The sequence below is a fragment of the Chroicocephalus ridibundus genome, chromosome 3 (genome assembly GCF_963924245.1).
Source record: "Chroicocephalus ridibundus chromosome 3, bChrRid1.1, whole genome shotgun sequence".
NCBI lineage: Eukaryota > Metazoa > Chordata > Aves > Charadriiformes > Laridae > Chroicocephalus > Chroicocephalus ridibundus.
In genome coordinates this window covers 55739581-55763204 of record NC_086286.1, presented here as the reverse complement: position 1 = coordinate 55763204, position 23624 = coordinate 55739581, and the positions used below count along the sequence as shown (strand labels likewise).

Genomic DNA, 23624 nt, shown 5'->3' with positions numbered 1-23624 from the left:
CAATAAAAACCTCTCAATTACCTCCCCTATTTTCATTTAGAAGTACCCTCATAGAGAGAAAACAATGTTTTTCTCCAATATAAGGGATGAATCTTCTACAATACAGCTATTTGGCTAAATTATCTGCTTACAGATAACAGCTGAATTGTTTAAGACCTTATTTTTCTTACTGAGGGCTACAGGAAGAAATTTCAGAGCTAATTTATCACTGCACTATTGGGCTATATTAAGTGAAAGATAATGGCCTGCAAATAGATATATAGCTATTTCAGTGAAAATAGCTGAGGGAGTGCTGTTAGCTCCTGATGAAAATACATAGCAAAGAAGTGAAATTCCATTGAGAGGCTTTTCTTTTTTCTTTCTGGCTGCATTTTTCCCCTCATCCAAAAGAGGAAAGTGTTCTGCTTGTTAATAAAGAAATCGTTGTGGGGGAGTGTGTGGATATTTTGTGTATTCTCTAACTTATACTATGCCTCCATCCTAATCTCAGAGGAACCCAAACATTAAGAGGTGGGTAACCTTCATTTAAACTCTGAAGTTTAAAATTTGCTTTCAGTAACAGAAAGAAAGAGGAGAAAAGACATTTGTCTCAACTAGTTTGCAGTGCTGGAACTTGCGGCAAATTAATACTTGTCTTTGTAACGAACAATAAAAGAGAATATTAACCAAGAGTTACAGTACTTGGTATGGAACATTAAAAATTAAACATGAAAGATGACTGATTAGTTCAGGGTTAATAATGCATTCTTCCTTAAAAGAAAAAAAAGAAGAAAAAAAAGCATAGTTCAAACTGTGTCCAAAGATGGCAGGTGACAGAAAGCAGCGACCTCAGATGACTGTTCTAGGACCACATCCCAAAACCCAGCACAATTAAGCACTAATTGGTCAGCAGTCTCAGCAGAAATGCCAAGAATTGAGTAAAGCATTGGAAACCAAAGCCTCCCACTCTACCCAGGAAGGATGCTCTCTTCATGTCAGAAATTTTAAACACCACCGCAGAGAAGCCAGAACTTCCCCTGTTAGCACAACACTGGGCCCATAGATACAAGGCTCCTCAGCAACTGAGGAGCATGTACAGCATGGGCACCATTTCTATGTATTACTTCCCTTGCAGCACCTACCATATTTACCATACACCAGAAACTGCAAGTAAATATAGTTCCACTTTGACTATGAAGAATTGCTTACTGTAGCGCGACACACGACATCAATTATCAGGAATGCCACTGACAACTTCCACCCACATTCAATTACCCATCTATACAGGACTGCCTAAGTTACTTCTGCTTTGAAGTAAAATCCTTTGCAGCAAAGCATAGCAAGAGTGCCCGGCATGAAAATGTCACAGGGCAGACGGAGAGCCTCGCAGATCTGCAAGCAGTGGATATGAAATAGGAAGCTTGCAGGGCAACTTTGGAACATCAAGTCTCATAGCAGTTTCTCTTGATTAAAAACAGAGGGGGATGCAAAAGGGAAGGCAGAACTCTGGAAGAGTCCCTGATGACTAGCATTGACAGGACAGCTTCAAACAGCACTATTTTCCCAGCTACACAGTGAGTGCAGGTTTCACAAAAATTAGCTCAAATGATCTGCGTGAGGCAGAAGACAAGACAGGCAATCCGTTCTCAAGATGGGAATTGGTGAAACACTCTGCTGTTTTAGGCACCTACTGCTTCAGGACTTCATGAATTTGGGCAGGGTAATTGAGCCCTAAGGGAAAGAGGAAAAAAAATTGCTCCCTGAAAAATGGCAGCAATCAAAAAGCAATGTGGTAAAATACTATGGTAAGATGGTCTCATATATCAAATATTGATCCAGCTCCTGTAAACACATGAAGTTCATGGAAGTCAATTTTCCTATTAATCCTACATTCATGCCTTAATAGAACTACCCCATATTTTATATTCATTTTCATTCTTGCTGCAGTAGCAAAGTATTTTCAGCTCAAAAATCAGACTTGCCTTTAAATGTAAGAGGATTCTAAAAGCATGTCCTGAAATATTGCACTCATCTCCTCTCTCTCCTCCTTTCCTCCCTTCCAAAATACTACTGAAATGCTATTAAAAAAGTTATATCCTAGAACCCATCTTCTCTCCTGTTAAGCTGCATTCTGCTTGCAAATAGGAATGACTGGTGCAGCAGTTAAAAATACAAAATTTATGAAGCTTTATGTCCTCTCCCATTTTGTTTCTCCTTGTTCTCTCACCTTAGAGAAACAGTTTTATTTCTAGGGAAGCCTATACGTACACAGAGCACTAGAGACCAGAGTCTTCTGTAAAAATGGATTTACAATAAAGTACCCATTTATTATACAGTTTCATTTGGCTCTGATCATAATTAGACAAATGGCAAAACAAAACTGTTACATTTAGGTCAGCCTGATCGCTCAATACGTGTGCAGCATTTCTCTGAAAGGGGCTCGTGGCATGTTCTTTTTGAGTTTTGAAAACATCATCTGAAAATGCAGTCTACACTACAGCAAAAGGATTCACAAATGAGCACATGCTATGGCTGTACAGCAGACTCAGAGCAGGCCCAGATTTAGATCAAAATTCAGCAAAGTAATAAGAATTTTTCACATGGGGTAAAAATGTGAAGTTCCATTTGATAAGAAGTAGACAACACGGTCACAGCTGAAAATTGCCGCACTATAGTTTTGACTATTTCAGTCTTCACTCATAAGCTAATAGGGCACTAGCACAGAGAATCATAGAAAATCTCAAGTTGGGAGACCTCTGGAGGTCACACAGTCAAACCTCCTGCCAATTTCAGGAGCCAATTTCAAAGCAAGGTCTGGCTACTAAGGACCTTAGCCACTACAGTTTAATACCTCTAGAGATGGAAATACACAGCCTCTTTGGGCAGCCCACACCAGTGCTCAGCTACGCTTGCTGTGCAGAACTGTTGCCCTTACACGCAACATCCCTCATTCCCACTGCCTCTTTTCCTTTCACGGGGCACCTCCATTCTCTCTAGTAACAACCCACCAGGGCAGGCTGTGACAGCATTTGGAAACCCCTGGAGCCTTCTCCCCTCCAAATTAAATGAAAGCAGCTCCCTCCACCTCTTCTCCTGTTGTCACGTGCTCCAGCCCCCAAGCCCTGCACTCTCCCCGGTCTCTCAGCATCTCTCAAACTGGGGGCCTCAAACCAACCATGGTATTCTAGACCTGACCTTGTGAGTGCTAAGCATACCAAAATAATCACTTCTCCCTGATGGCTACAGTCTTCTTCACACAGCCTGTACCAATGCATTGGGTTATTCCTTCTCAGGTGCAAGAATTTGCTTTGGGCTCTTTTTTTTTTTTTTTAAAAAAACTTTATGGGGTTCCTGGCAGTCCGTCCTTCCCACTTGAGGCCTCAATGAATGGGAACATATTGACTGTTCCTCCACAATCTAATATCATTCACAAACTTGCTGAAGGTGCATTCTTTCTCACTGTTCGGATTCATAACAATGCTAAACAGTACCTGTCTCTGTCCCAATCCTTGAGGAACACCAACGGTCCAGCCAGTTTTATTCCCACCTTTTCACTCATCTAAGCTGTCCATATATCCTCAATTTCACTATCAGAGACTGTGTCAAATGTCTTTCTAAAGTCAAGATCGGGGACCGTTACTGTTTTCCCTTCATCCAAAGAGACAGCAACAACTTTCTCACAGAAAGCCATCGGGTTGGGCACTCTTCTTAAAATCCATGCTGGCTCTTCACAATCGCCTCCTTGTTCTTGTATGCATGGAAATGGCTTATTAAACCAAAATACTGCTTAGGCACTTACTAAACGTTTTCATTAAGGACTGAGGAGACATGAGCCCTTGGGAAAAAAGACTTCGTAAGCTCCTAAATCTCACTATCAAGAAGTCTTCCCAATACTTTACAACTTTCTCCATGAAATTCTGCTCATTCCTCTCAGATGTTTATTATTAGATATTATTTACTAAATCTCCTGTTCCAAAATAGCCATTTTTTTTGGCAGTGCACTTTTAGCCTCATTGTATTTCAGTAAATAACAGCCATTGTATCCCAGGTTCCTTTTAATTCTTGTGTCCTCCCTTCTATAAGGCTTTATGGTAGATCTAGATCTAATTAGAACGTCCTTTATACTACTTGAATAATATCAAGCAGTCCAGACTTCACTTTCTCATTGAAACTGTTGGAGTAATTTAGCAATGTTTTTGATGACAGAAGCACTGCTTCGTTTTCCAACTAACAGCTATCTTAATACAGTAGCCTCCCTCAGGACACACTTCCAAAATTAACTTTTGTTCTCACTTCTACTGTCCAATAAATATGTACTACATCGCTGCCTCCTCTTCCTCCTCACTTAATTACCTGTATTTCATACCTGAATGTCATCAAGTGCCAATGATTTATTTTCTAAATCAACTTGAAGTCATGTAAACATTAGGAAACTCATCTTCGTTGAATTCATTTGAACCAGGATTAGCCTACCCATTTCTCAATACACCCTTTCCCGGTTTTTTTGCCCCATCCTCACGTTTGCTCAAAATTTCATAGAAACAGAGCCTGTGCTGCTACTCTCAAAATTCAACATTATGTAAATGTCCTCTGGAATGCAATCACCAGTGTCACAGTAAAAGTTGATTTTGGCTGACCCCATCATTCACTGTGCTTTTAACTTCCTGGGGTTTTATAAATATAAACTAGCCATTAAAAAAAAAAAAAAAAATAGAAACAGCAGAACATGAGAGAATTGCATTTTAAGTTATGTATTCATAAGACTTATGTTGGATCAGGTTTGAGATTTCAAGTATTTTATATAAAGGGCTTGATTATTTATTTACTTGTTTTTAAAGAGGGCTCTCTTCAAGAAGTCATCACAAAAGATATGAGAAAATACTCTCTCAGCTACCAGCTACGTTCCTCAGCCTGTCCTCCAGTGGATGAATGCTCCAGTCCCTGAACGCTAGCAATGTGTTTCAAAAATATCTCAGTACTTGTGGTCAAGCTCCACAAGTAGGATACATATGTCAAGGTAGCCGTTTACCTGTCTGACAGAGACACACTATTCTTTCACTTCTGTCAGGGAAGCTGGAGAAAGCTTGCCAATTTTCTACTTCATTTTCATAAGAAATATTGTAGTTCTGGTCTCTCGGAAGAGATCTGTCAATGATCTACCACAATTTTGATGTTCCCAATGAAAATCTAAATTCATTCTTGTCTGAGCTAGTTGAGTATACCTAATACACCTAAGAAGACATTTTATAAGGAACAATCACACATCAGCAAGAACACAGAGCAGATGACAGCCCCCACAAAACATTTTTCTGGTTGTTCACTTTGAGTGTCAAAATGTTACAAAAGAGTTACGAAACAAAGCTGCTAACAAGAATAAAGCAAAACTTATTACACATTGTCCTGACAACACGATGCTAAGCGTACACATTTTGCCCTTGTATGCCATTAATTGCAGTGTAAAAATATCAAATAGCAGTACTATTGAAAAGTTGTGTCTGGCAAAACTCACTTTGGTACGAAGGTATTAGTGAAAGAAAAAGCAGCAAAAGAAGAAATATCCTAAACCTTGGATTTCCTGTTTTTCAGCAACCCTGTAATATGTCACCAAAGTGTTTATTTTTGTTTCTGCTTTTAAGCAAATTGAAAAATGACGATTATGAATGCTGAGCATTACTATTATATGAAGCTGATAATAAAAGGAACAATTATGATGTCCCCCAGTACAGATGAATAATAAAGCCTCGTTTATTCTTTTATAAACAGTGCAGTTTAAAACAGACAAACGCTAACTTCAAGAATTTGTCTTAAATATTTCATTGGCACTTTTTAAAATGTTTATTTCACTGGCACTCTGCTCTGCTTCAGAGAACCCTTCACATCAAACATTTAAATGTTAGTTCATGAAGCAACTACCCTGCACACAATGCAATAATCCATATACTCTATAGTAAATGACTTCTCTTCAGCAAAGCTGAACTATATTAGCGTATCTGCAGAGTTCACAAGACATGTACAAACTTGTGAAATTCCAGACAGAAGTATACAGAGCACTACAAGAAAGCCTTCCTGACATGCTGTCACAGTTGCTTTTAATTTGTAATTTCCATACCATTTTCTCATCCGAGTATTAACATTTCCATCACCAGACTCCCATATATCACTGCCTTACATTGACACCTGCTGGAAGTGACTGGGATTGTAAACCATTCCTTTTTTCCTCAATCAGTGCCTCATTTAACTCTACAGGCAAACCAACAATTCTACTTTCAGTAAACTAAGCACAAACACCTGAAAAAACTAAGCCACATAACCTTTTAACAAACAGAAAAACATACAATGTGTGATTTTAAGCTACCCAAAAATTACCAAGGCTATCACTGCATGGATTCTCAATCAGATAATATATTTTAATAACAGCCTTTGAGAAGATTTTTTTACTACCCCTTGGGTAGATTTAAACTCAATTAAGTATCCAACCATTTACTATGCTCTCAGGCTAATTAGCAAGTAACTACTACTGCAAGAGTCCTTAAATTGCTCCTGTTTGACAAACGTTGTTACAAACTAGCTTATGCACAAAAATGTGACTAAATAGGTTTTAAAGCACTTTTGATTTCCTAGTGCTTATGAAAAGACAATTAAAAACCACGTCTTTACGTTAATGAAAAAAAGATTTGCCTTATTCACAAAAGCAAACAGGGCTGTTTAATGATACAATTGATAAAGACAAGAGTAATCAAGGCATGCTTGTTAAAATAGCTTGTATGTACACAAACTACTGTCTATCATCCTTTCATAATGAAGATACACCTCTTAGTACAGCTTTGTAAACAGGAGCACACTGAAACCCGCTTTTAAAAACAATTTTCTCCCATATGCCCGAACTTCCTTTACAAGCTTCACTGTTATGAACCAGATACCGCATTATACCCTTTTCTTACTTCCAAACTCTACTATTACAGAGGTGGGATCTTTTTTACTTGATGTCATTTGTTTATCTCTCATAATGAAAAACACATTTCAGGTTGAAGCAATTATGTTGAGTTACATGGTGGCTTCGCTTTATTGTCGGAATAAGACATGGTCATACACTTTGGTTTTCACACACCTTGTATGCAAAATTCAGGCATAGTTTCACCAAAAACCACAGGCAGTTTTAAAGTATCACAAGCATCAAGAATAAGAAAAAAGTTCAAAGGAAGACAAATAGAATTTCTATAAGGTTATGTCAGTACAGAGCTGAAGACCTCTCCAATTTCATATTTTTCTGAAGTTATGAAGCAGGATCCTTATATTAAAGTCCAATAATATACCACAGTATGACCATCCTACACAGACACCAACGCTGCAGCACTATTAACTTGTGGACTTTACAGACCAGTTTGAAATTTATTTTTTTAATCTGGTGAGTGACCAACCAACTTTAAAAATGTATTTTTACTAGGTAGCTTAGATCATTACCACAGTATTAAAGTTCTGAACTACTGAACCTGTGCAATAAAAAAAGTAAACATGGTCTCAGTGGAAGCAGAAATAGTCAGTCACCAAAACAGGTAACAGCAAAAATGCCAATATGAGTTGTAGCCTATGTAAACATGCTTTTCCTCCAACTTTTCCTTATTTTTTATCTCTGAAAAAACTCTATAAATACAGCCAGGGGAAGTCAAAATTTCATGTCTACGTATTAGTCTGCTAAACTCATTCCTAATTAAAAGTTTCACAAAGCTCAAAAGCAAAAACACTGGGCATAGAAGAACAGAGTTAGTCTACATAATGGGTATCCAGGAGTTAAAGTACTGCATTTACCGAGAATTAACCAACTCCTTTGGAAAAGATGTGTAGTATTTTACAAAAGATCATTGAACATTAACAGTTTCCTTCTGGATATTTAAATGGTAGGCAAGATAGCACTGTTTTAAAAAAAAAAAAAAGCATCATACTGACAAGCACAAGGGTTTATTTGTATTGCATTCTTTAAGAACACAAGCACATGAGAGCATGGTAGGCTTTAAAAACACACTAGATAGCCTAGATACTTTTTACACTCATCCCATACTTACTTACTTTTCTTTTTATCTCAGAAAGACAACAGAGTTGGCATCAGACACTCTCAAGATTTAGGGCTTATATTTCTTACCTTACAAAGCTTCTGGTAACGTGGAGAAGAAACTGCCATCCTCTGTAAACGATGCAACAACACCACAACTTTCTGGAGAGACGTTCTCACCACAGCCATCATTTTAAGTTTGCCACACTTCTGAAGACACCTCAGAATTTGCATTATAAATGAAGAGCAACTATCATTTCCTCCCGGTCACTGGACAATGATTTGCCAGCTTTCTGAGCATGCTCTCTTCCAGGACTGCTTTTGCAAGCCACAGGCTTTATACGTTTCAAAGGCAAAGGAGGTTGATATAGCATAAGTTTCTCTCCCAAAATAACCCCACGAAACAAATGCAAAAAAATAACAGTCTTCACAGATTCTTCTAACTGGTACTGCTCAGCTCTGCTTGTGCAGAGGGTAAATTAAGTTGTTGAGCAGCCGAGCGTCTGCCACCGTTCAGGAGTGCTCTAAATAGCCAGGAAAGATTATTAATTTAAGCCTGAAAGCTGTAGGAACAAAAAAGGAATTCCTTCAGGAAGACGGCTCCGGTGTATCACAACAGTTGTTCTCCCCTCCTAGCTGCTTTCTATCGGCAGACTGAGCATTCGCTCCCTCACTCCAGGAAAGGATGCTCTCGCTCCCAGACTAAACGCAGCTCTGGCAGAGCTGTAGCGTGAGTGAATAACAGACTGTGTTATAAATCTTGAGAGAGGAGCACAGGGATACCTGCCCTAATTATATCAGCCATACGTTAAAGGCTACTAACTCACACAGGCGCTTCTCAAAACTAGATTACCCGATACAAAAGGAAACACCACAGGGGGTAAACCTCTCTGCTAAGAAAACTCTCTTAAAGCTAATTTAGTCAAAGGGATCTCAAAGGATTCACACTTGCACGAGAAAGTAGGAATGCTTTTCAGGAGCTGTTTACAATTAAAATCTTTTCCTGAATGATTATCAGGACAAGGAAGAACAGGGTTTTGACAAATTAAAAGCATATGGTTGTGCCTTCACCCCTTTTTCTAGCCATCCTTGAATCCAAAGAGCTAACATCATTTTAATGTTTTTCCCATGACAAAGCAGAATTATTTAAGCCATCTAAGGATGGCAGTAGAACATTCAAGAGCATGGAAGTGTTTTGCTACCAGTGAGGCACCTGTTTTAGAGGGGCTGCTGTAGAAAATGTTTAGGGAGACCATTATTAACACAGTAGCTGGTAGACATCATTACAAGTAATCGTATTATTTAATGTGCATATTGCCACATGAATAGGTACATACACATTTCAAACACATCAATTAGCACAGTATGGAGGCACCAACTACAGGTAGCAGCCAAAGTTCATATGAACCTAGATAATGCATAACTTAGATGCCGGTGCATTATACACTGGTTTGCCTATTCTCAGGCACTTTCCATCTGGGGGGATGAATGGCTCTTCATACAGGACTTTTAAAAACTCCTCCCATCCAATTCAGTTAACACAACTTTTTCACCCTTATTTTTAGAACTGAATCAATATTTCTACCAGTCCTCAGGCAAACCCCTTTTACCTGTACTCTGTTTTGTTCCTGATCTGTCCAGAACCAGTGACATCATTTTGAAGAAGCAAAGCCTTCGTTCCACTCTGTGTATACAAATCTTGCCATCTGTATATTCTCCACCTTACCAGACTCACCTTCTTTTTCCTTATCTCCACCACTCATTTGAACCATTCCCCTGTACTCCATTGCTCCTGGCTTATATCTTCTCTTCCGCCACAAGTCTGTTCCTTTAACCTACCAGCTCAAGCCTACAATCATTAGCTGAGACACTATTACCAAACATCTTTTGAGGAAACCTATGAAGGAGCACAAGTCCAAAAACACTGAGGCATTCAGAAATAACTATGCAAGAGCTCAAACCTCTTCTGTGTAAGACAATGCACGGTCCACATTTGCCTTCTTTCAGTTCTGCTTTTTTCCTTCCCAGCTAATATACAAGTTTGAATCAAGCAGTGACACAAACAAACAGCCCACTGCTAGTCATGTTGATTTTAATTTACAATAAAACGAAATGTTCAAATTACTTTGAACAGCTTTACTTCTGTAGGCACAGGACTTCACACATATTGACCGGCATTACTTCTTATCATTTCCTAGCTCACTTTCTGCATCTTGCTTCAAATTAGGTTTTAACCTCTTTCAGGTGGCTGCTAAACATTTTGCAACACAGACTGGAGTGTTTCAGCGCCAACCTGGAAGGAAAGTCTTCAACATTTAGATACTCACAGAATGAATTAAAAAGACTGATGCTACGATTTTGATATTCCTCCTTTTCAAAAAGAAATAATTACCACACTCAAAGTTTGCGTTATTTGCATAGTATTGTTGCTAGCCTCAGATGTTGCAATGTAGGTCAAAACAAAGCTTCAACAGGGCCCAGATCATTGATTCCACTGTAGACTGGCTTGACCTGCGGCCAAACAAGTTAGCCCCACAGTGTAACTGAGGATAGTCCTCCCATCACACACAGATGCCAGTTTAACAGGTGATCTTATTTTGCTATACATCATGCATTTTCAACAACAACAAAAAATTCATTATGTTTTGTCCATGTTCAGCACATATTTCACCTAGAATTTATCACACCTTAAACTCATAGTAAAATTTTACTCAATAAACAGGCCTTGGGGGCAGGGGCATCTTCACACAGAGTGGAGAAAGTCACAAGCCCTGCATTCTTCTTATAACCATTTAAAAGAAATACTTCTTCACATATTCAAAGTACAAAGAGAAGAACATTGTCATTTAATACCACTTAACAGGGGAAGAATAGGAAATTATCTTTGTTTAACTTAGAATTTGCAAGGGAGGGGGCTTGATTTTTTAAGGTACAGCAAGATGTTAGAGCTTCATTTTGTTCTCATGAACAAATATTTGAAAACAAACATTGATTTTGGAGTGTTTTCCAGTGTCATGATATGAATGTCTTCAGTTATATTTAAAATGAGATTGAAAGATGGTAGGGGAAAAAGTTAATTTCAGAAGCCATTACACTATTGCAGTCTTTGACATGCTCTACTTAACTTCCTTTGGTAGTTGAAAAAAGCACATAATATTATGTGAAGTCATGGGTAAGTTAAGTTATTATGCTTCATGTGTACAGTATGTAGAAGCATACAGTCACAGGAAAAGGTGGAGAATATCAGGTAAACGTTATGCTGAATAAGGGGAGGCCATGCCCAAGCCCCTACATTGGCCTTCTCAACGGTTAGAAGCCAGGACAATGGCCCCGGTCAGGAGCTGGTTATAGACCTTCTCCCCACAGCAGCCCATCTTGCCCAGCAGTTCTCCCCTCACACAGCACGATTCCGGTAAATTTAACCAGATTGCAGCCCACCCAATGCTGCAGGGCAAACACTCTTCCATGACCAAGTTGCTTCACAGCTGCATAGAGCCAACAAGCAAATTGGAAAATAACAGCTTTATCTTGGTGTGATTGACCACACAGAATGCAAGGTAATGCAAAAAAAGTCTATTTACACACAACACCGCCTCATGTCGTTAGCTTCCTGTGGCCTCATTTTAGCTCTTCCACCTCCACTGTGCTAGTTGTTTGGGGGGGGTTGCCAATAGAAAGTATAATATTAAATTCTACATGTTGCCATCACAGACTAGTCTCAGCATTTCACAAAGAGCCACATCTCTACAGAGGAGTTACCCGACTGACCTTAATCATATAAACATTGGTGAGTGATATGTCATCTTCAACACACACAAGCTTCCACAATATATTGTTCTGTTCCTTATGATTAGTAAGTAGCTTGCTATCAGATACTTTAAACTGTCTTGTTTCATTTAAATTCAATGTAGATATGTTCAGATTAACAGCACTGCTGAAAGCAGCACTTTTTTTTTTTTCATTAGAAGCTGTTCAAACCCCATGAACTTAGACCACAGACTTTATTCCAAAGCTAGAGTGCAGGATTTAATAACTGATCTAGCCTCCCAGTTCTGTGCATATCAAAATAACTGTGCTAAATGACACAATGTAATTAAAGGAAAAAATATATTAAAACATAAAAAGATGACACATGAACATCGTTCACATCAGATAAACCGGACAAAGCCAATTCATATATCATAGAAATACAAAATCCTTTTAGCTGGTGATGCTGCCACTAACACAAAGATTTTGATTTTGAAGAAACTGTCTGATCTCCACACCCTTTCTCCTCCTGTTTTCTCTCAACACACTGTACCGTTACCAGCTCCTCTCTCTCTCTCCTACCTCCCCAAAGGAGATGTATGGGATATGCATAACCAGGAACAGCCAGACAACGTGGTACTCAGCTAGTCCATGGTCCTTACTCAGGGAGAAGGGATCTCTCTTCTGGATTTTAGACAAGCTAGGGTGTCCTTATATTAAAAGGGACTGGTAAATGGTGTCAGTTAGGCTCCTCAGTTATTTCTCAGGTTTCCAGTTTGTGGCCTGTAAGGAAGGCAGGCCAGCTGGGGAGCTGCTGGAAAGCAGGAGAGGGAGAAGAAATGATCCAAGCATGACGACAACTTGGATTGCTGGAAAAGGAGAAGGAAGGTAGCAGGCAGGGATAGGAGACAGTGCAGCCCAGAAGAGCTTTATTTGGAGGGAAGTAGATTAAATTGTTTGGTTGGACAATCCCACAACATGACTTGGTTTAATTAAGTAGACACTTCCTGAATAGTCACCCTCCAAGATTTAATACACTTCCTGAATACAGTCACCCTCCAAGGACATTTGAGAGCCCTCAGCGCCACAGCTGTCCACAAAATATGCATTTCAAACCTCAGGAAGAAAAATCTGCTTCTTCCTTCACACACCTGACTTCTAAAATACAGTTTTTTAAACACCTTCCAATAGGCTGCAGGTTTCCCCACTCTAGTAGATAGCTTTCCTTTATAACATTTGCCATTGAGAAAAAGCATGAATAACAGCATTATTATTTAGTTTCTCACCTGTATCTGCTTCCTGAGTTCCCTTCTGCAGGCACTGTCCTGAGCAGTGTTCTCACGCTGGGATGCATCTGCTAGAACATTAACTGTCGTTTCTGCCTCTTGAAGCCACTTGAGGAAGCTCTCCAGATCCTTGTGTAAGGCCTGTACTGTCTTCAGCTCTGTCTCCAAGAAATTCTGCCTATCAACAGCTCTGTAAACAAGACAAGTGTCAGAATATTCTCCCATAACATACAGCATTACATACCTCATAATGAAACTACTAAAAGGAAATCTGAAAGTTATCTCTATTAAGAAACCATACATTTGACCAGCTGTCACAGCTGGTTTTATCATTATTTGTATCACTGTTTTTCTGGTTATTATATCTATAGCTACCCACAGATGTTCTGAACTGGTTAGATATGTCACAGCCCGTTTTAAAAAGGCACGTGGAAGAAATGAAGTTATTAATTAAAAACCCAGCTTTTCCCCTTTGAGTATTTCCATCATGGACTTATGCTACCCCAGATGGTAGAAGTGTTATTCCCATGTGAAAAGTGTGAATGCTTTTCCTCATCAACAAAAATCATGTGGAATAGAAGCACTGAGAGTTCGGGGGAATTTTTTTCCTCCTCTTTTATGGTGAGGAGAAACATTTCCCTAAATTTCTAAGAGTTAAAGTGCTGAGGGACGAAAAGCCAAATACCTGGCGCTCTCTGCTAAAAGGCAAGATTTTTGGCACTATCACTCAGAGTAATACACTGCCATCATAACAGACAAGCCATGCTCAACATGCTTAAATCTAAAAAGAAGACTGGCAGAATATAGAATCATAGAATCTTCACAGTTGGAAAGGACCTTTGAGATCATCGAGTCCAACCATACACACCCAAAAAAAAAAAAAAAAAACAAAAACAACCCCCTACAATCTCTGCCACTAGAGCATGCATATAGTCCAAATTTTCAATCAACCTAAAAGATCTCTGGTTGGTGCAAACACAAAAGTTTTTGTTTGTAAGAGGATTTTTTTTTAAGATGTAAGGAACTCATTTAAAACCTTTGGATTACATTGTTGGTAAGCAACTTCAAAAGATTTCCTAGGAAAAAGATCACGTTATACTTCTGCATAACAGAACTTTCATTGTCACTAAAATGAAACTCAGATGGGAAACTGTTATAGTCAGCAATTTTAAAAGCTCTGATTAACAATGTTAATTAAAGCATGACAAGCTAAATTTCATCCCTTTGAGGCTGTTATTCTGCAGTATCCCGTTTCCCAAAATCAGGACAAAAGAAAGAAACAAGCTCTCCCACATCAGCACACTGTATAGAAATCCCTAACAGGGCTACTATCTAGAATGCTGCTGCTAAATAAGTAGGAAGTTCAATTTTATTTTCACATCAAGCACTAACCATATTGTAAGATTTCAGGGGTAAACTGATATTTAATTTCAGGTAAGAAAAGGCCAAAACACTCAGCACTTGATATTTGCACATTAATTGGACAGTTTTCTACAGTTGGGCCCACCAAACTTATGTGTCTTCTGCCTCCTTCTACTTGGGCTTTCTTTCCTCCTTGCCATGCTGTGGCAACAGCACTGCTCAGCAGTATTAGGGTATCACTGTGTTTAAAATCACAAATTTCAAAAGTAGTTAAAATACTCTTTTTAGAAAGGAAGCTGCAGGTGTTCAGTACCATTCAGGATGACATTTCAAAACAGGTATTCTGGTTTAGTAGCACATCAGAAGAGAGACCCAATGAAAAGCTGTTTTCCTTCAAGGGCAGTAAGAAATTCTCACACAACCCCAGTTCTGCCAGGCTTACATTCCTAAGTATTAGCATTACCAACTGCATTTTCTAGAGACTAGACTACTTGCAAAAAGATAGTGTTGCAACCCTCACTTTAGGAGCTTAGGTCTTATGCCACTTGTTAATAATTGCTTTATCCAAAATAAATTTGGATAAATAATAAATTGAATCATTCGTGACTTCACGCTTGCCCAAGTTTTGGCTACTGGTAAATGACTAGCAGGGCAAGAAGCCTTCATTCTTACTTCTCACTTGAAACTCTGTAACGCTTCATGCACTCTTGAGAAAAAAAAACCATAACAACTAGCATGCTAGGGATTATAAATGGTTTGTTAGATATTGCCTAGAAAAAGATAACAAGCACCAGCTCAAAAATTAGAACACACCAAGGATCTGCAAGAAAAACGTAAGGTAAAAGCAGTTATGAGCTCTGACTTCAAAACCCTCTCCCTCTGCAGGGATTTTCTTCCCCAGCGGCAGGTTAAGGCCAAAGGTGGAAGAACAGAAGTGACAATGGGAAGAACAGACTGGTAATAAAGGTGACCTTCAAAGAAAAAGAAAAGCCCCAAAGGATGAAACACTGCAAGTGACCCAGATCTCAGTCTAAGTACTGATGTACTAGATGGGAAACGAGACAACCTGAACTTTGTAGCTAATAACATTTATGGAAAAATGTCATCTTCAGCCTAAAGTTTTAATTTCTCAAACTTTCTGTTTATTTGAAATTAAAGGAAAGAATGAAATCCTATTACAGTCCCACTGCTGTCATGATATTTGAATTAAAGCTGAAAATAATTCCTTTCACTAAATACGTACTCCATCAGAATAAATTAACAGATTTAGAACTAATGTTCTAAGATTACATGGGTGCTTTTAAAGAGGATCTGAATAGCAGTAGTGAGCAACACTTACAGAGCAGATGCAAATACTTTCATTTCCTTCCAGTAAAGGTCACAAATGTAAAATAGAAAATTATGGAGGATTCCATATTGCAGATTAACAACTACTCCATGCTATAAAAAGACAACTCAGATTTTCAAAGCATTCTAATACAATTAGAACAATCTCAAAAGACAGATGGTCCTTCTAGGATGTAAGAATTAACTATAAGGAGAACCTGCAGAATCCTTTACAAATGCAGCTAACTTCACTTAACACTGTGATCGTGAAGAAGGTCTAAGCAGATTCTATCAGCAGAGACATATTCAAAAAGAAAAAGAAAATTGTAACTCTAGTATTTAAGTTTTTATGGCACTGTTTCAGGTTTCTGTTCCACCCAATTATTTTTTCAGATTTAAACTAAAAATCTGCAATGCACACAGGTGTATGATGAAAAGAAAGTCAGAAAATAACATCTGAGAGTACAGACAGCAACTATAATGCATTGAGGCAGCCAAACCACACAGAATTACTACAGTTTCACCCTAACATATAAAAACAGAACATAAACAGCCACTGGGCAGAGTATCCAATTTACACAACATCAAGCTGGGGAGCTTCAATCTCTTAATGCCAACAGTTTTAAAATAAGCTACTTCAACTTCACGTGCCATGGCTACATCTTCCTGGTAATATTCTTGTACTATTCAGGACTCATTCTTCCACAACCTCCAAGCATGGGAACAAACAGGTATTTTAAAGCATTATGCTGTAAATACAGATTTGTGCTTATAGAAGCCATAGGGCCACACGTGTGCTCTGTGAACAACCCCTGCATGTCGCAAGATCTGCCTCATGAAGTGAGCCTTGTCACTCAAGGTTCACTAGTATTTCTGTTTATTGCATTTAAAGCAAGTAAAGAAAGTTTCATTCCCTTGAAAAGGTGCTTTCACTTCACATTCTCCCCTTTCAGTTCTACTCTGCTGGTCCATGGGGTTAACGTTAAGCAGCTCCACGCTCTCGCTACCCACAGGTTCTCAGAGTTCTCCTTTACGTTCTGTCCCTGGTTAAAAAACAAAGTAGATACTCATCTTCCTAAGGCTGCAGACTGCAAAACAGTAGCCCTAGTGATAATTGAGGAGCTTCAGTTATACGTAACAGAATGTATATTATTCCAGACTTTAGCAGATTCAAACATAATTAGAGGCTTCCAGGCAGGAGTTGTTCTTTCTAGTCACCTGCTGAGTGGTGGGCAGTTTTATGCCACTTCTAGCCAAAACACTGCAAAGTTTGAATGTGAATGAGACTACTACAGAGCTGTAGTCTACCGTTACTGCTAATCTAACAAGGAGCTGTTTCCCCTCACCCTCTAATTGCATCTTCATCCCCAGATGTCACCATGACATTCAGATGAAGTTAGTTTCCTTTGAGGTAAGAAAGGACAATCTGAGGGTGAAAACGCTGCAGTCCCTAATCTTAATGCAAATGAATGGTCAGGAAGGGCCATTTCAGGAGATGACCTCATCACTATGTCCTAGTTCAGAAAAAGTAAAAGTAAAAAGCCAAGGAAGTTTTGTCACATGCCAAAGCCTTTCCTACTGTCTACTGTAAGTTTTCTGAAAAACCATTAAAAGAAGTTGTCTGCATCACATAGAATAATTATGAAATGCTTTACTCACTTGAAAAATCTTATATCTCAAAACATTTAAAGATTAACAAATTTTCATTCTCTCAAACAATTACATTGAATGAGCCATACAAAGTTTTGCCTATTTTGTATCTCATCTCTCAATGGACATAACCAGGAAACCAGCTGCCACATCAAAAGCACAAGATGACAGAAGTACCATTTTACCCCAAAGAAGGATGAAATGACATTCTACTCTGCCTCCTTCATTACCTACTTCTTGCCACTGCGAAGTTCTCCTCTCACTCCCCAGAATGCCTCCCCAGGCATTGAGCGCACCCTGAGCAAGTTTGCTAATGACAGCAAGCTGTGTGGGACAGCTGCATGCTGGAGGGAAGAGATGCCAACCAGAGGGACCTTGACAGGCTGGAGAGGTGGGCCCATGCCAACCTCATGAAGCTCAACAAGACCAAGTGCAAGGTCCTCCATCTGGGTCGGGGCAATCCCAAGCACCAATATAGGCTGGGCAGTGACTGGCTTGAGAGCAGCCCCGAAGAAAAGGACTTGGGGGTGCTGGTAGACGAGAGCCTCAACATGAGCCGTCAGTGTGCACTAGCGGCCCAGAAAGCCAATCGTATCCTGGGCTGCATCAGGAGAAGCGTGGCCAGCAGGTCGAGGGAGGTGATTCTCTCCCTCTACTCTACTCTCATGAGACCCCACCTGGAGTATTGTGTCCAATTCTGGAGCCCCTACTACAAGAGAGATATGGACATGCTGGAACGTGTCCAGAGAAGGGCCACGAGGATGATCAGAGGGCTGGAGCACCTCTTCTATGAGTACAGACTGAAAGAGTTGGGGTTGTTCAGTCTGGAGAAAAGAAGGCTCCAAGGAGACCTTATAGTGGCCTACCAGTATCTTAAGGGGGCCTACAAGAAAGCTGGTGAGGGACTTCCTAGGATGTCGGGTAATGGGAGGAACAGAGGGAATGGATTAAAACTAGAGATGGGTCGATTCAGACTGGATGTTAGGATGAAGTTCTTCACCATGAGGGTGGTGGGACACTGGAACGGGTTGCCCAGAGAGGTGGTGGAAGCCCTGTCCCTGGAAGTTTTTAAGGTCAGGCTGGATGAGGCTTTGAGCAACCTGATCTAGTGGGAGGTGTCCCTGCCCATAGCAAGGGGGTTGGAACTAGATGATCTTTAAGGTCCCTTCCAACCCTAACAATTCTATGATTCTATAATATAACCTCAACTTCAGAGACTTTATTACCTAGGATTTTTATTACCTTAACTGACATCTCATTACAAAAACAGTTGCCCCTTTTATATGCACACATACATACAGACTTTGGTTGTCATGTCCCCTACTCCCATATACGCAGGATCAATTTTCTCTTCTGTCCCTCTAACCACAAAGTATATTGTCCTTTAAGCTGCAGACACTGAGGCAGACACTATTCTAAATGTTAACTGTCTATCAAATACTAAAAAGCATTTCTATGGAGATTAGATTACCTTGAAGGAAAAAATATTATGCATAGGGAAATACCATATTTCCATTAAGACATATTTGCAAATATGTCTTAATAGAAGATGAAAAAAAAGTTATTTTCAAGTAAGTCTCAGTTCCTATAGCTTAAGTATTTTCTAGATGGGAGTGCTAGAAGCATCAGCACACTCTGGAACCCAAAACGCATGCCCATTCAGGGCAAGTTTACATTAGATGAAAGGCCATAATGAGTTAATGCATTGGAAGATCAAGCTGAATATTTACAGCCTTATGGAAAGAAAGCACAGCAACAAACTACAAATACATAAAGCACACCAACATCAAGGAACAGGAGAGGAACTGTTCAAAGACACTTAGAGAATAATAGCCACAAGCAAACTTGAGACCAAACATGAGAAAAGTACTTTTTGTTTTCCACACTTAAAAAACACCACATAAATGAGAAGTCATACAGAAGCCTTCCATGGTGAACCGTGGGAATTTCCATCATCAAAACTCAAAACAGCTTGACTGTAATTGACTAATTATTCACAGTAGCCCTAAATACTGCAGTAAAGCAGATGGAGAAGAAACTGCAATACACACGTATAGATAGGATACAAGTTTAAGATGCAAACAGCTACATATAGAGTGAAACCTTATAATTACCTTTGGTTTAGATTAATCCAACAAGTGTTCATTTGGTCGGTGATTTCTTTCACCCTCCTTGTGTCATCATCACGATACTCCCGAAGAAGTTTATTAGAAAGATCATTGAATGCAGCTACTGTGATATCACCTCTATGCAAATCCTGTACTAACAGCTAAAAAACAATTCCAGAATGAGACAGAGTAAAATCAAAATCGCACTATTTTTTAAATTATGCATTTTATTATATTGTAAAATCCTTCTTTTTACCTTTTGTTTTTTTAAACAAAAATGTGCATATTTTTCATCTAGAAGAAAAATCTTAAAAAGGAAACCTACAGATACGAAGTGTCCTGACAATGAACCAATCAAAAAAATAGGTAGGGAACAATTAGATTTGCCAGAACTGCCAAAGGCTAGAAAAATCCTCTTCTATGTTTTACTGGCAACAGAAGTAAAATATCACTTCCATATTTTTAGTAGCATGAATAAGTTTAGATTATGATAATAGTGATAGGATAGCTAAAAGTGATATAAATGAAGCGCGCAGCAAGAGAATTTGATTTCATTGTTTTGTATGGGGTTTTTGTTTTTAAATGAAGAAAATAGATTAGGTGTGTTTGGTTATTGTGGCAGGATATTCATAAGGTGCGTTGAGTTTACAGAATCCTGAACTCAGATTATTTCTAAATGAAAAAATATATTTGCATACATATATATATGTCCAGTTATATTTTATGATCTCTGTACTATATGTTTGGGCACAGGCCTACTTTCACTTAAGAAAGCAAGCAGACCTAACAGTCCATTTTCAATCCCCTGCCCATGTAGAGAAAGATGATGAAAAGCACACAGTTTTACTGTTTACTGGAATAGCTATGGATCAGTGAGCATTTCTCATAGTTATACTCCCTGCTTCCTTCCATACCCAGCTCCACGCCTACATTGTCCCTTCACGAATATATATATAGATGTGTGTGTGTGTGTATATATATATATACACACACACACACATATATATATATACACACACATACACTCTCTATCTAAAACTCTATTATAGCCCTGTTCTAAATACTGCCCAGGTAAGGGCCCCTCCTCACTGATTTGTCTCTTTAGCTCTCATCCTGTGCCACCTACAGCCTGCCCTTTTTCTGACAGCCACCAGGACAAAGCACATCAGACTTATTGATTTATCACAGCAGGATTGCTGTGGTACGAAAAGCAGTGACTATTGCATGGGATTGGAAAAAAAAAAAAAAAAAAAAGAGTGTTGAACACGCCTGGCATCCACCAGAAGTGAAATTCAGGATAATTTTAAATAGCTTGGTCCATTCCTGGATTTACTAAACCACTGCTAATAGGTTTCTATAAGTAGTACATGCTACATTCTGTGGCTGTATGATTAAACTTTTATTGGTCTGAGGTACAAGCTTTTTGCATAATATCATTTATTTAGATGCTACACTACACTCATTCAACTACACTTCCAAAAAGACACACGTGCACATGTACCACCTGTTTCCCTCCCAGAAGGTGATTCTCAGGAAGTCTGATATATTAAAAAAAAAAATAAGAGAAAATTTAGAATATATCATGCCCCAAAAGAGACAGAATTGCCAAAACAGTCCTACAACTAAGCTATATATTTACACATCAATTGCATCCAGTAGTATTACATAGGCTGAGGAGTCTGGTAGGGACTTAAAAAAAAATAAAAGTGTGGAGGGTCTTACTTTGTTGTCTGAAATCTGTTTGGCAAGCATCTCTTTTGAGGCCTGCAGGAGCACACGCAGACGGATCTCACACTGCTCCATGAGGTGCTCCATTTCTTGCCTCTGCTCATCCCACTGCATGCTGTCTGTCAGCATGTACTTCAGCTGCTGCTGCCTCACCTCCACGCCATGCTGGGTGTTGTCCCACTGGTTCTTCACCTTCTCCACTGTGTACGACAATACAGAATATGAAAAACCTGAGGCAAACAAACAAGTAGCCATAACTACACCACTTAATTGTCAGGACAAGAGGCAGTAATAGAATTCATTCTCAAATACAGTACTTTCCATACTCAGTATTTTAGTTCGCATGTAGTTTACGCATTCACACAAGCAAACAAAAAATGCAAGTGTTTGGCCGCCTTTTTAAGTGGGTCAGCATACAGGTAAGAGCTATTATTTCTGGAGTATTTCAAAGTCATTATTTTACTTTATAACTACACATATGTGGGAGGCAAATGTGCCGCAGCTGCACTGCAGAGACATACCAACAGCAGGGCTCCAAGGAGCACAATTTTAGGGTGATGGCTATAGAGCAAGTCACTTTCATGCATCCGCAACTTAAACCACTACAAATAAACAAATAAATAATAAACACTATTTAGGTCTGGATAGCTTATACAAAGTGAACTAAGCTTTCCAGACCATTGTATGTTGAAGGCAGTCTAGTGGCACCTGTACTACAATTTTGGCCAAGGTAGAAACACTCCAGTAACAACCTACTTTGGCACTTCCATTCTACCACAGGTTTCTACAGGCTTATGCAGATTACACAGCAGAACGGAGAAGCTATTGATTACACCCCATTTCCTTCCTCTCTCAATAGAGTTACATTAGATGATCGATAAACAGGCTTTAACCTTTAATAAACAAAGCGTGAAAAAGACAACATGACAAGAGTCTAGGACAAAAAAAATAGCATGTCAGGGGAAGCAGTACGCCTGCCTTTGTATGGAAATTAATAGCATCATACCTTCTTCTTAATACTTACAGACCATAAAAAAGCATATTACTTGGAAGTCTATAGAAGTGGAAATAGATTTCCCTATCATTTCTCATGACAGTTATTAGGAACGCATTATATCACTAGAACTAAAAAGTAAAAAAGCGAATGTAAAAAAAAAAAAAACCTAAACTGAATTTCTTGACCATAGGTGTACTCTGAGCAGCAACAGGTAGGCAGTACGTAACATATCCAATATGTTTATCTTACCAGCAAGTATGCAATTTTATTAGAAAACTAACACACTTGATACTCAGGTCATTTCAATCTCCCTGTCTCTCATTTCAGTCTCATGAAGCAAAAATGCCAAAGGTTGTACTTAAGCTAAAACTACTTAAGTGAACTTTACCCTTTGCTTTTTCTTTTTTTTTCAGTCTTTTACAATTATGCAAAGCCATTATGCTTGATCTGCTTGTGAAGATCTGTTAACCTTAATACATTCAACAATATTCTGTTTCGTTTCACAAAGCTCTCAAGGTCTGTGGCAGCAAAGCCCACTTATCATGTATTACTGGCGGACAAACTCAATCTGTGTGATATAGATTCGTCAATTTCCACCCACAGGCAAGTTTTAGATTAATTTTCAGGCATGATGTAGGTCATGCTGAATGAGAACTTAGAAAGCTTCAGTAACCCAACAGCAAATAATAATATGGGGTTTTATTATTTAAAAAAAAAATAAATGTTACTATATTGGATAAAGAGCATGTTCAAAGGAAACCAGCAGCTGCTGGGAGAGATCAGTGGTTTCACCAAAACAGCAAAAGCAAAAACAGCAGGAGTGAAAAAAGACTATAACCCTGTGTGCTGGCTAATGAACTGCAGAGAAAAACCTCAGAAGTGTTTAGGCTCTCCCCACAAAGCTGGAAGGAAAATATATCCCTGAGAAACAGCTGTCTAAAATAGTAACTTGGTTGAAATGGATAGATATTTGATGTTTACATAGTAGGAGTATTATTACAGAAAGAATATTTCTTGATATATTTTTCCCTATTAACGGCCAGGTTAACCTTACTCTCTGTACTGTTGATATATTTCTGCTCTCTTCAGTCTTCAGGAAAATGGGACAGAAAAATAGTGAAATTCTTGGTAGCCTCAGCATTCAGTGAGTTCAATAGGTAGGTTCCTAGAAAAAGTTGTCAGGGGCACCAGTCTGGTATCAAAGGCAGAAAGATTGGAAAGAATTCCTCATGAGACTGTGTATTTAATTCCCAGTGTCCATACAGTAATTGGGAGGGAAGTTCCAGAGAAGAAAGCTTTTCTCTGTTTCTGTGCTTCTAGCTACATGAGTAATTAGGCTTCATCAAACAACACAGAGCAGGCTCACAGGAGTTTGTAGGACATTGGTATAATCA

At 38.9% G+C, this 23624-nt stretch overlaps 1 protein-coding gene across 5 annotated transcripts in view; it reads right to left on the bottom strand.

Annotated features, from left to right (window-relative positions):
- The window catches only part of UTRN (utrophin), a 391112-nt gene that overhangs the window by 204530 nt on the left and 162958 nt on the right, over positions 1 to 23624 (bottom strand). For 4 of the 5 annotated variants that reach the window (XM_063329232.1, XM_063329233.1, XM_063329231.1 and 1 more), the window contains 3 exons: positions 21228 to 21433; positions 19512 to 19666; positions 13060 to 13249 (listed from right to left, as the gene is read on the bottom strand). In XM_063329232.1, the coding sequence (XP_063185302.1) occupies positions 13060 to 13249; positions 19512 to 19666; positions 21228 to 21433 (551 nt within the window). Of the gene's footprint in view, positions 1 to 8116; positions 8801 to 13059; positions 13250 to 19511; positions 19667 to 21227; positions 21434 to 23624 lie in introns of those variants that run through there. The other variant, XM_063329235.1, reaches the window with a different exon arrangement.